At 43.5% G+C, this 13868-nt stretch overlaps 1 protein-coding gene across 1 annotated transcript in view; it reads right to left on the bottom strand.

The window, feature by feature from the left end:
* The window catches only part of LOC108104515, a 33858-nt gene that overhangs the window by 3017 nt on the left and 16973 nt on the right, over nucleotides 1-13868 (bottom strand). Inside the window, 17 exon segments of the mRNA XM_017210637.2 lie at nucleotides 14-127; nucleotides 368-442; nucleotides 507-1279; nucleotides 1343-1410; nucleotides 2142-2258; nucleotides 2361-2470; nucleotides 2528-2641; nucleotides 2708-3303; nucleotides 3364-3921; nucleotides 3923-4336; nucleotides 4407-5672; nucleotides 5735-5790; nucleotides 5882-6026; nucleotides 6101-6172; nucleotides 7301-7436; nucleotides 7566-7633; nucleotides 10551-10642. Of these exon segments, the coding sequence (XP_017066126.1) occupies nucleotides 14-127; nucleotides 368-442; nucleotides 507-1279; nucleotides 1343-1410; nucleotides 2142-2258; nucleotides 2361-2470; nucleotides 2528-2641; nucleotides 2708-3303; nucleotides 3364-3921; nucleotides 3923-4336; nucleotides 4407-5672; nucleotides 5735-5790; nucleotides 5882-6026; nucleotides 6101-6172; nucleotides 7301-7436; nucleotides 7566-7633; nucleotides 10551-10642 (4774 nt within the window).

Raw genomic sequence — 13868 nt, 5'->3', positions numbered from 1 at the left:
TGTGTTGGCTTACTTATTTTCGTGGCACACCAACATTTCCTGCTGCCCTTGAAACTGCAAGTTTTGAAGGTATTCCGCCCTGCGTTGGTGCACCAGCTTCTCTTTTTCGGCTCGCTCTTTCTGTAGTCTGTTTTTGTTTAAAGAAATCATTGAATTAATTAAATATTGAGATATATAATAAGATAAAGGTATTTGTAAGAAGTCATTAAATTATATAAATCTAAAAAAACCAAACCAAAACTATACACACGGTCTTACCAAAGTCGTCATATTGCCATCCCAAATGCTTGCGTGCAATTACATTACCCATTTCATTAGCTTAGTGTTAAGTTAAGCCTAATTAATCAGATCAATTAGTGGTACTTACTTGATGCGTGATTGTCTCATAAACTGTTGGATTTTCCTGGCAGCTTGATTTTGGGTGGACTGTGAGTATGTTCGCCTGTTAAATTAGATTAAAATTTATAAGTAAACAGATAATAAATATGCCAAATTCTCTCTATTACTTCAAAGGACCCGAAGGGCTAGTTTCCTTGGGCGTGCTGGGCTGTGAACCCATCTCGTGCAGCTGCTGCTGATCCTGTTTGTAGTGATCGTAAAAGCTGGACAGGCACTGCGAGTTGCTGCTCACACTGCCATGATCACTGGAGCTGCCTAAACCCAAACCGCTCTTCTTGAATCGTTTGTTCCGTCGATAGGAGCGATAGCCATGCTGAATAACCAAAGCGGCATTTGTCATTTGCCTGTAATAAGCGTACTGCTTGTACCGCCTGTAATAGTTCTGGATCACAGTGGCGGCACTCCTTTCCTTATTCTGCTCTTCGAGCTTCTGTCGGCCCTTGTACGAGCGATATGCCTTCTGAATGCACTTGGCTGCCTCGTAAAGTTCTCGTTGCTCTGTATCCGTAAGGGTAAGCTTGGAGAAATCCGCCTCAAACGGATACTGTGAGATGCTGGAGGCGTGTAGAAACTCCGTCAACTGTTTGGTGGATGGCGGGGGACTGGGTGAACTGACAGAGGGATCAGTTCCCAATATCGAGTAACTGGCTGGTGACTGCAGTGGCCCAGAACTGGCTGGACTCAAGCTGGAGCAGGGCGTGCTGACATCATGATAGCGATAGCTATGATCATGGAAGTCAAAGCTAAAGTCGCTATCAAAGTGAGTGTTGGGTAGTGAATCCAGCAGGGGATCCATAAAGCTATCCGTTAGCGCTGAAGATTCTGAGGTGAGGGGTTCCGTCAAAGGGCTACCCAGTACCATCATTTCATCGGCTTCGTTCTAGGGGGATTAATACAAAGTTATTAACTTTTATGAAGTATTTATAACCTAATAACAACTCACCTTGATCCTTTCTGGCATGGCTGCTATTATGTGCTCCGCTAATGTCAGTACTTTGGCATCAGAATCCCCTGAAAACACGCCAAAACTCATTACCAAACTGGTTCAAGACATAAACTTTCATACAAATACATGGCAAACGAGACTACATAATTGAGTTGGACACTTTGATGTACAGATTTACAGTTTTATATATATAATTATATGTCTTTGTAATTTTAAGCGCAATCATGTAAAAAGATCTAATTGGGCTTAAATTGACAAAGCTACGTTTTATGACTCTCCTAATTGATCACGATAAACAAAGTCGTTGGACACGGTTAATTATTATTTGTATTATACACCGACAAGCATTGACTTTAGTGTGTTTAGAACAGTGTTTAGCTAGCTATTTACATACACCTCGGATTTATATATATGCATAATATATACAACGATCAATTCGTGGTTAATTAGGCGGCGAGTGTTTGTTAGTTTAAAATTAGTAATCGGTTAAATGTAGACATCGATAAAAGCGCACATTTAGGGCGCACAAAACCAGCAACCAATATTAATAACGAACATTTACATTGATTAAACGAGCTTCCCGCCCCAAATACACATGAGTACATATAACAACAATAACAGCAATAGCAACAACAACACATCAACAACATTGATAGCCAGCCCCCATTAGTTATGGTTAGTATGTTTTTAGCTACAGTACATTATAAACGGGTGAGTTTGTTACGGGTTTGACAGATTGTTTGAGTTTTTTTGGATTGATAGTGGAGCAGGGCGGTATCCGTCTGCCATCACTGACCTACAACGGCATCGGGCAGGGCCATGTCATTGCCAATGGTCACGTCGGTCGCGCTCGTTGAGTTGTCGTCGCAATCTTTCTCGTGCACGGGACTTGATTCGCCCGTCGATACCTCGCCTATTTTGAATTTACCGAGAAAATTTGAGCATTTGTTTGATTCCATATATATAGACTATAGCTAGGAGTTGAGTTCATGCAGTAACTGATTCCCCGACTTACAGAGAGCAAAGTCCATTTTACGCAGCGGCGACAGCAGACAGTTGGTCCCAGTCAAGGAGTCCAGCGGCGAGTCTACGCCCAGAGCATAATTGTCATGGCTCTCAAAGTTGCTGGAAGTTTAAGAATAAGTTGAGTGGAAGTTATAAAGATTAGTTTTGCAGTCTTACCTATGAAGCCTGGCCAGAGGTTTTCCTGATTTGGTCCGTATATCCATGTTAATACCACTGTCTATGGAGGATCGCTTGGAATAACGACTGCTGTTATTGGGCGGACTCTGATTGCTGTAGGTTACGACAAAAGAAAAATCAATGAAAGATGGTATCCTTACATAGATATAGAAGTCCTACCTATGCACAGCAACTGGTCTCAGGAAAACTCCATCATGCTTGCGCTGGAGCTCCAAATCGAAACTACTGAAACTCTGGTGTTCATCCGTCTCAGCGTCCACGCCCATGTTCATCGAAAGATTGGCCAAACCTCCGCGTAATTGTGGCTTCCGGCAGCGCTCCTTTTCCAGCCGATACATCTGTGCCAGCAAATGTTTGTGGCCACGCATGTTGGCCAAATCCAAGGGAGTCTGTTGGGCCTGGGTCTTAATCTTCAGGGCGTTGTGGTTCCACTTGTAAAGTAACAGGGAGCACTCCACATGACCACGCACACAGGCCCAGGCGAGCGGCGTAAAACCATAGACATCCTGGCTAAGGGCGTCCAGTTCGGTTTCGAGTATGATATGTGGATTCTCTGACCGCCAATTAAGCATTGCCCCCACTAGCTTGGCATAGCCCAAAGCAGCTGCCAAATGAAGCAGGGTCATGCCACGCAATCCAACTGTCCAAGAGGCAGCTGTGCTAGGCATGCTCCAGGCGTGCTTAATCAGCTTGTGGCAATACGCCACCAGTTTCTCCTCAAAGTTGGGCTCCAGATAGAGAGCGGTGTGATCGGTCTGGAATACCAAAATATCTTAATATAGAAAATGAAGTCAGAAACCAACAATCATACGCACCGTGAGCTCCTGCTCTGTCTTCACCTGCAACTTCTCATCGATGGTGGACAGGCGATTGAGCAGCGTGAACTTGTACAGGCAATCATTGGAGCTGCTGGCATCGAAAGGAGCATCCGCCAGCAGTGAGAGCTTATACTCGAACATCACTGAGTTGGAGACTAGAAATCCGCCGCAGGCCACCTGCAGAGTAACAAAGCCCGCCTCATGAGCGGGACAATAGCAGCGGAGTACGCCCTCCTGCACAAGTTGCGTGGGCACGGGTTGGGCATCAAAGAGCACAGTGTAGGCACCACCATTCGCACTGGTCCAGGGTCCGGCCACCAGAACCTTAACGCCTCCCTCCGTGTAAGACCACTCGGGACTAAAGTCGCATATATTAAGGACCTTGCGAGGCTGCGTTGGCGTTGCTTCTCCCAAAAAGGAGCCCTGCTCCAAAGCGGTGTTATTCAGGGCCTGTTTGTCATCTAAATCCAATTCTGGAAACTCCACGAGCATATCGAAGGCATCCAGATTGGCAAACACATCATCCGTTTCGTCCTCTTCAACCTCCGTTTCAGGGGTCAGTTCCCAGCGAGGGTTTCTTCTCCGCCTCCTGTTGATTGTTCTCCAGTTTGCAGTTGCCTGTTGCTGTCGTTGTATTGACGGTTCCTGTTGCTCCTGTTACCGTAGTATTGTACGGCATATTGGCAATCAAAGTACGCTGAATATCCTCGTGAGACAGATCCAATGTCTCGTTAAAGAAGCTCAACGTCTCCGCCTGGGGCTCCTCCTCGCTGCTGCTACTGCTGTTGCTGCTGTTTTGATTGTTACCGCCAAAGCTGCTGCTCTCGTCACTAATTTGGCTGCTGTTATCACTGGAAGCACTGAAAGTTGCACAACCATTTTGGTTCAAGGGTTGAGCCAGCGTCTGCGACTGCGGCTGACTCCTATTGTGGGCTTCTGTGGCCTGATTGTTGACTGTGTTGCTGTCCTGCTGTCGAATAAGTTTGAATTTAATCAACATAAATACAATGATTGCAGGTGATTTTGCGGTTGCTACTCACCTCAGAGAGCGCATTGGCGCTCATTAAATTATCACAAGTTGCTGCCGTCGATGTCGTTGTAATTTGTTGCTGCTGATTGCCATCGATAATCGATTGTAAGGAACTCGAAGTGGACGAAGTGCCCGATGTGGGTGTGGATATGGATGTGGGTGTGGATGAGGAAGGGAGATTGTTGCCAGCGGAAGACGTTGCAGGTGTGGGATGCTGGCTGCTGCTGCTGCTGCGATGCTCGGGTGACATGCACATGGCCTCCACGGGGGGTTGGGGCAAGGAAAGGGGTTGAACTTGCACCAGAGGAGGCGGCTGACCACTAGTTGGGGTTGTTACTGTTGTCTGTTGCAATTTATAATAATGTTGCTGCTGCTGCTGGCTGCTGTTGTTGCTGTTGCTGGAAGCATTAAGTTGCTGCTGTTGATTGTACATAAAGTTATTGTTGCCGGGGTCGTTATTATTTACGACATTTAATTCGTTGTTTGTTTGAGCTGCTAATTGCTTGCTGGCATTGCTGCTACTGCTATTGCTGCTGCTGTTGCTGGTGGAGTTTGTGATTTTGTTTGCGGTCATGTGGTTTTGATTTTCAATTAGTTCAGTGTCCATAACATTTGAGGCGACTGCCGCTGCTGCTGCTGCTACTGCTGCTGAAGTCGTCGCAGGATCTCTGGCTGTGGCTGTGATCGTTGTATTGGCTATTTGCAGTCTATGCTGCTGATTGAGATGCACCGAATTCTGGCTTTGACTCGCAACGAAACGTTGCAGGCTCAAATGCTGTTGCTGTTGTTGCTGGTGGTATTGCTGCTGCTGCTGTTGGTGTTGCTGCTGCTGCTGCTGCTGCTGTTGCATCCTGGCGGCCAGCATTTGACTGGCTCCCCGATACTGCTGCTGTTGGTAGTTCCCATCCTGCTGCTGCTGCGGCGGAATGATCTGAAACTTAATGGCCGACTCCTGTGGCAATTGCTGCGTTACATTATGAAACTGCCCATGATTGTCCAGGTGCTGTCTTGGCCGCTCTGCCCATCGAGAGTAGAGCTTGCTGGCTACCACCACATTGGGCGAATTGCCATTGAAGTTCTCCCCCAGCCTTTTCTCCTGCACTGAGGATTTCAGCATGGCAGCCGATCGCCGCATCACGGGATGCGTGCATGTTTTTCCGTCCGCACATCCTCCATCCCCGCAGCCGCAGTCCAGCTGCTTGACCAGCGCAGCTTGACGGGATAATCTCTGCTTCTCCATAAGCTGACAAACTATGGACTCCACTGTCTCCGCCGTCTAAGCAAGGAAAAACCAATTTAATGACTCACCTCTCTGACGTAGAATTAATAATTACTCACCGATATTTCTATGTCGTTGCCGGAATCAGAGTCGTCGTCTGAATTAACTGTGGAGACTAAAAAACAAAGGATAAGTTAACCAATTTTAAGAAATATTTTATCAAGAGGAATTATTTGCTAAAAATCTCAGTCAAAATCTAAACCTACGCATGGGCTTGAGCTGGCTGACCAGCTCCTCCTTGGTCCATTCCTTTTTATCGCCCCAAAGTGTGATACTTGGCGCAATCACGGCCATTTTATTATCATCCGGATACGGGACATTCAGGTAGTGCACCAAAACAATGTCAGGATTCTATACAGAAAAGAAGATAAAGGACCTCCCAGGATTAAAATATGTCTATGAAGAAGCAGAATACCAAAACTTACCTGCAATAGCCAGTAACATCTGCGATGAAATGTGGGCAATATGGCCGAGTGTACATAACAACCATAGATGCACTGTGGAAAAGAGGAAGGGACAGAAATCGAAGGGAAATTCAATTTATCGGCCAAACACAAACAAGAGCATAAAAAAGGTCTAAAAACTTTGGGAATTCCAACACTCAGGCTCCACACGCAGCTAGTTTTGCCCCGTGGAGAAGAAATCCATTTAATTGGAAAACATAAAAACGAAGAGCAAGTGGAGCTCAAATTAAATTACCAACCGCCCACGCTAGGGGGCGCCACTTGGTCTCTTGGTAAGTGCCAAAAATCAGGCAACTCAAACTCAAACTCAAACCGAAAGCCAACGAATCGAAACGGAAGAGCTGAGGAAAAGGGTTTCCCTGACTTATAAAACATTTCGTTGCGCATTTTTCTTATTCTTCAGACTTTTTTTTCCCTCTTTTTTTTCTATCTAAGTATGTATTCTTTTTTTTTTTTGGGAGAAATTTCTTCTACCCGCTGATAAATTTGTTGGCTCTCGTTGGCCGCGATATGCCGCTGACTTCTTCTGCTTCGCCTTGGCATTTCCTTTGTACTATCTGCCTCGTTTGGGCCCAGTTATCATGTAAGAAGACGGCACCCCGCCGGCAATGCCAACTGCATAAATCTTTGCCGGCCACGTTTACTTGCGAATGTATTAAAATAAAAATTAAAATAAAAACAAACGACAAAGGGCGAAACCGGGGGAAAAACTGTGGAAAAAATTGGCGTGAAATTGCCAAATGTTTTTATGTTTCTGTAATGGCCTGTAGTTGGGGTATAGATATTCCGACAGACAGACCTTATAAATAAGCTTAACCCTTGGCAAGGCTTATTTCATTAGCAGGCAACGGCGACGTTGCACACATCCTTAAGCAAACACTTGCCATGGCCGAAATGCTTCAAGGAATAAGGGAAGGATACAGTAAGGCTCTGTCAACTTCCGGCGGGAAATCATAACTCACCCAAAGGAACCCCCATACGGTCAAGAAGGGAAAAACAGATGAAAAAAATGGGTAAATTCCAAGGAAGTCCGGGAAATTTAAGCCTTTTTTAACCTTTTGACAAATGATGGCAATGGCTGGAAAACGATTCCGGCTAATTGCCTAATTGTGCAGCTAGCAATGGCTCTTGAACAGGATAAAAAAGAAGATCTAAACTCACCTCAGTGCCTTGTACTTTAAGTTTCATGTGATCCTCACGGGTTGTCTTGCCATCCTTGCGTTTCTTCCAGCAGTATCCATCGCGTCTGTAACGGACCTTCTTCCTTGAGTACAGCAACAGTGATCCGCTCTTGGGTCTAAAAGGGAAGATTATAAAAGGTATTCATATTAGATCTTAAGGAAATATAAAATATGTATAGCCATTACGCGGTATTACGCGTTAACAGATTAAGATGAAAGCCTATACCCTAATTTTTATGACTCACCTGGTTCGAACCTCTTTGGACTGCCACTCGCCATGCTTATCAAAGCTGATAAGAATAGCAGCGATTTCCTGGAATACATAAACACTGCCTTTAGTATATATTTCTATATTTGCATATCAAATACATCTTTGTGAAAATATTTAGAGATAAGGCATGCGAGCGGCCTTCACAACGGCCTTCTCATCGCTGCGACACTGGAAAAGTTATTTCCCAACCTCCATCATGGCCCCTCACAGCTCACCTGCTAACTTGGCTAACTGACCTTAACTAACGTGCTAACAATTTCCGGACTTAATGGGCAAACGGATCCGCTGCCCAGTCACGGAACTCGCGGCATTTCCTTTGCTAAAAGCTGGAGGAGAGAAGGGATTTCTGCGCCATAAAACAAAGGAAAACATTTTAGAAATTTCATTTGACCGCAAAGCGGACACTGCCACCGAAAAAAGAGAAAAACAGTGAGGTAGAGATGGTGGTCGTGTGTTAACCACAATTTACAGGTGTCGCCGGCAGTTGACACTTAACCAAGTTGGTGGCCAGAAACCAGCAAAAGGCCAAAAGCCAGCACAGACGCATCCCGAGTGAGTGCAATTTGTGTGCATACTTGAAATGCCCTGTCACCAAGGAATATAAAATCTTAAAAAAAGCGAAGGAGCTTTAGATTTTGGAAAGTCAAAAACGTTTCGAATGCAAATCACACAACAGTCAGCGAAAGTTCAGAGGGAATTCGCCCATTTTGAACATTTCATTGCATGTTTTGCCGATAAAGTTATCAATTTGTTTGCTTCCTTGACGTTGCATGAATAATGCAAAGTGGCCATCCATCCATCCATCCATTTCCTTAGCATCCTCAGCTGTGCAACCAACAGCCAAAAACATTCTCCATGTAAGGCAGATATCGCAGCATTTGCGAGTGTCATAAAAATTGTATATCGGATGGGAGGTTGAGCAAATCACAGGCGCGTGTTTGTCAAGTGGCAAACGTTTGCATTTTGCCCAAAATTGCCCCTGACTTGGCTTTTTCACTAGTCAAGAGCATATGGAAGGACATATGGAAAGATAGATATATACATATATATAGATGGATGGCTGTTGCCTTATTTATGCATGGCTCGAGCGACCTACTCCAAACTCCATCCACGCTTTATGATGAATTCCAGGCACATACTCCAAAAGGCGAGGCATTAAGAATTTATGCCCACCTCAGCGTATAACCCGCTCTTTTTGGCTATGGGCGTTGCTCTAGTCAAATGTTGTTACAACACTTTCACCAGAGCATCGAACAAACGATGCATCAATCATACAGGAAATATATATTTCCAAGGAATGAGGAAAGTTTAGCTTAAGAACATCCTAGAATCCTTTCCTTAACTTTATAGTTTCATACGAATTCGAGTTGAGTTTCGTTATAAAATCATAAAAATCTTATTCAGATTTCCCAACTCTTTTGAAGCTCAACACTTGCCATCCTTAGAACAACCAGCAGGGACTAATTTAATGCACGCCACTTAATCATTTCCAGTCAAGTGGTCCTTTTGGTGACCAACGCAGAAGGGCCAGTTTGGGGTCACCCAGAAAACGAATGGTTCGCCAAAAAAATAAACATAAAATTGCGACTCATTATCAATTTAACTTTTTGATTTTTAAGCTGCGCCTTTTTCCAACCACACACACACACTCAGTCTGTGGACCTTTCCCGTTGTTGCTATTATTTTGCAGTTGCTTTATGAGCCGGGTCGAGTGGCCTCTGGCCCCTGGCTACTGCTTAAATGCCAAATTAAAACCATGTGGTTAAAGCGACAGTTCCAGGTTCGTATGCTTGGTCATCCTGACACTTTTCCACGTCCCCCCACAGCCCCAACTGCCTCGTTTTTCCTGTAAGCAGACTAAAATAAGCGTGCGTAATTTTATTTATGCCCCGTACACGGCTACATTTTGTAATTTTTGCATGCTGTTGCAGAGGGTAAGAGGTCCTGTAGGTAGTTCTGTTCATGGGTCCTGCTGGTGGACTCGCAGTTCTTTGCTTTTCACTGCGTAAACTTTATTTTAATCAACTAGGAGATGCTCTTACAGGGTGGGCAGGAATTAAATGTATGAAATACTGGGAAGTTAAATAAAACCTAAGAGCTTTATATAGTTTAAAGGAGTACGAATGCCAGCCAGAGAGCCAGATCATAATATTCCTTCTTTTTAATCTATAAAATATATGCCATTAGGGGAACTTTCTTTACTTTGAGTGTTTTGATTACTCCCTCCAAAGCTCCATTTAATTTAGTCAACTTTTTAACGATGTAGTGTAAAAACCCGCCTATCGTATTTCCCCCATACCAACTAATAAAAACCCCACCGGCTTGAACTTTACAACTGTCCAAATGAATATTTGCGGTTGCGCTTAATTCACAAGTAAAACACAACAAGCCAAGCTCATTGCAAAGAATTTTGCTTGTTTTTTTTTCTGTTGTTTTCTCATTTTCCGCGAGCGAAAACTTTTATTGCAAACCAAACTGAATCCCCGGGTAAAAAAAAGCAGAAAACCCTGAAGCAAACTTTTCGGCAACGCGTGGTCAGGTTTTTAAACGCCGGTCCCCAAATACAGATCGTGGAGTTCTAGTTTTACTGGTGTTTGCATTATAGTTTGTGGCTGCAATAAAAACGTCGCGATATCCTTCCTAATGGACTGACCACCATCTCATTAATCTGCATATAGAAATTCACAAGTGTGTGGCGTCTCAAGGCAAGGAAGAAGCCGTCGTCGAAGGCTGTCAAAGTGTCCTGGCGAAGGACTGGCAGGCTCATCCGCCTGTCAACTGTCCAAGGCTCCAGCACTGAAGTCGTCGACTTCCTTTCAGCTTTCACTTGACTTCCCCGTTTCGACAATTTTATGTGCAATCAAATGCAAATAGAAACACAACCACAAATACTAACACAAAAAAAAAAAAAGACAACGAACAAACAAAACAGAGATACAAACTTAGAACTAAAACTGACCTCATTTGTATTCCAACGATGACGCTGTGATGGAAAACTGTCGGCTCTTGGCAGGCTCTCCAAATTGTCGGGCAACTTGATGGGTTCGCCATCTGAAAAAACGATGAAAAAGTTAGAAAACAAAAAATAGATGTTAAGTGCAGCGAAAGCGCAAGTCGGGAAATCAATTTCGCATATCTTTCGCAGCAGTTTTTCACGAAAAAACCCTTCCCACATTTTCCACCTGACACCCAACAGGTGCAACTGTCGGACATTCATAAATGCGACAAAAATGTAAATCAGTTTAGAGCGATGATTTATAGTTGGAGAAAATATATATATAAAAAAAAGGGGGAAGAAATCCTATAATGTCAACATTAATAAACGAGTTTTTGCATTTCTCCATTTATCAAATCCGATCTTGCAACATTAGCTGGGCAGAATGCGTGGCAAAGTTTTCGTCGTTTTGAGTCATTGAATAATTACCCACACTTAATGGAGCTTGCAACGTAAATCGAACCAACTTTCGGTTTATTAAAATGCCACGCAACTAGCGAGGGTAAATAAACTTTGCGGCCAAACTGTAATTTAGCAAAAATGTGTAATAAAAGCGGACACATCTACGCGACATCCCACTTGCCTCTGACACTGCCCCGCCGCCGCCCCATCTACCATTCCAACCTCCTAGTAACTTGTCGTATATCAAAGAGCCAATAGGTTGCACTCGAAGAGCCATAAAAAGTATTTGTACACAATTTATATAAAGTGCTCGGAGCGGAGCGACTGACTTCGCTTGCCAGAGCTCCCCATTTAGCCATTTCGCTAGCAAAGGCCGCCGCGTAACCAAAATGTGTTGCCAAATTGCAAATGCCAGACGTTGGTTGGGTGGCAGCGGTATTGGGTGCGTGGGGTTGTTGTTGCTGTCCCTTGGCCCCTTTTTTTTGGAGAGGTGAGCACACACACGAGACCAGGGATGTGCCAGTGATTTCATGATCATAACTTATAGCCAAGTCAATAAATATAAATTTCAAACTTTAGTCTAGTTTGTCAGCAAGGTAGTTACTTAAAAGCAGCTAAAAAACAAAGTCTTTCTAGTGGAATTGATTTTAGATTGTTCTCTTTGACATAGAGATTGATAAATTGCATTTCTGTGCATAAAATGCATTTAATTTTTAAATGTTATTTAAAATCTTTTTAAGGACAGTGCTATCTAAGTTAATCTAAGATCTTCCATACTAATACTCAAAATCAAAAAGGGTAAAAACGCCGAGAAAAATCCCTTAAAATTACGCACGCATCCCTGGCGAGGCAAGGATTTTCCATTGCCCTCCCTCATCACACTTTAAGTTCCAATGATGACGTTGATGTAGTTACTTTTTCAGGGCGTTGTTGTAGTGGCAGTTGAAGTTGTTTATGCGATTTTTATATGGCTCACGTTTTGGCAGAGGACATACTCTCGAAAAAGTGGGCGGCTCAGTGGGGTGAATTGGGCGACAAATTGTTTGCTTTGATCGCACTCTCCAGTTTTATGGCCAAACTAATTTGTCATCGCTGCCTTGAGCTGAACAACTTAACTCAGTCCCAAAAAACGCGATTCCATTGAAAAATGTTCAAGCGATAATTGTCAAAAATGTCGAAACAATCACAGCACCTTGCCCCCCTTTTTTTTCCAGACAGCCTTTCCACCTATTTATAATGCAGTTGCTGCCATTGTTGTCAAAAGCGAGAGGGGGGTTCGGAAGGAGGAGAAAGAATAACTCTGTTTGATTAATACAAATAAAAAGTTTTTTTAACTGCTCTTTGCATATTTCATGGCGAGGAGCTTCAAAAACTGACGTTGCCCGCCATCATAATAGACTGGCTGGCTAAAAAAGGGAAAAAACGATGGACTGGGCCAAAACGAAGGCCCAGCAGCCGAGGCTGCCAAAAAAGAAGGTAAACCGCAGGTGAGAGGACCGCGAGATGAAGGGTGGACCGCGGTCCCATGTCGCCAATGTCGATGGCAACGTCAACGTGGCAGAAGTTTTTCTCCCTTTTCCTTTTACTTTTTTCGGGGGTTTTCAGCATTATTACAACTTTAACAGGGGGGACGTGCATTACTACCCTACCATCTCTATAATTTTATCCGTCGCTTAATTGTGACAAATGCTCTTTGGTACACAAGATTTTCTCATAATTTGGCTGAAGAATTTAAACTCTGGGGAAGGTGGTTTTTGGGGAATGAGTTGGGGATGGTTGGTTGGTTGGTTGGATGGCCTCGGCCATGTCCCACGAATTGACACGGCAAATAGCACAAAAGAGTTGATATAAATAATAAATTTGCGTTTTATGAACCGCAGGTAGCTCGAGTAGACTGAGTGAGTGAATAGCGCGAAAGCTGCCAATTTGTGCTGCCTGCCAAATTGTGGCTAATAAATATCTCACCAAAAAATGCCAAAATGTTGGGCATATCTCTGGATATGGGCAGGAAGGAGGTTGTGCAGGTTACAGTTTTTCAGTACCTATAAAACATACAAAAGAAAAATTGTTTTCGTTTTGTTGCACTTTCGTGGTGGCCGCCAACGTCGCCGAAAAGTCAGCGAGTGTGAAATTACTTTTGTTCAGTCACACACTCTTGCCACAATTAAAAGCCATTAAAGTGTCTCGGAAATAGCTACAAAACAACTGAGAAATTGTTCTGCCCATATATACATCCGAAGTCTCATGTCTACGCAATTCTTTATCGCTCTTCTATATATATATACGATTATATAGAAATGGGGAAATAAATATCGCTGTGGAGGGATTTTGAAGATAACGCATGATGACGTCTCTGGCGAAAACAAAGACCAATAATAAATAGAGATAACCATAGATAGAGTGTGTGGGGAAAAGAAGGCCAGAGCAGACGTCATGGTTAAAACAAATAGCCAAAGAATAGGGCAAAGTAAAAGTTTTTCATGATAATAAAAGCAAATATTTGTTTATGTGTAAATTAGGCAGTAAAAGGGGGGACATTTGAATTGCAACTGAGTTAGCTAACAGATTATTATTACCCATAGAAAGGCTATAAATATCATTAACTTGAAAAGCCTTCCTATCTCTTAGCCAAAAATGTCCACATTTCTTGTTGTATAAACTGAAATATTCTCAGGAATTTCGTTTCAAAGTTTTGAGTAGCTAGAGGAGACACAACGTCACTGTTTAGCAGATATAAAATGCAAAAGCTTCGCCACTAAGCGAACTCCACATAAATGACAGATGTGCGGATGATTTATGGCGTAAGCAAACCCAAAACAAACATACACGTTGCGGTTGATAAAAATCACATTTTGGCCAGAACAGCAAGCAAGGCGGTAG

This window comes from Drosophila eugracilis, unplaced genomic scaffold, assembly GCF_018153835.1.
Source record: "Drosophila eugracilis isolate 14026-0451.02 unplaced genomic scaffold, ASM1815383v1 contig_1765, whole genome shotgun sequence".
NCBI classification, from domain to species: domain Eukaryota; kingdom Metazoa; phylum Arthropoda; class Insecta; order Diptera; family Drosophilidae; genus Drosophila; species Drosophila eugracilis.
This window is presented reverse-complemented; position numbering and strand designations above follow the sequence as displayed.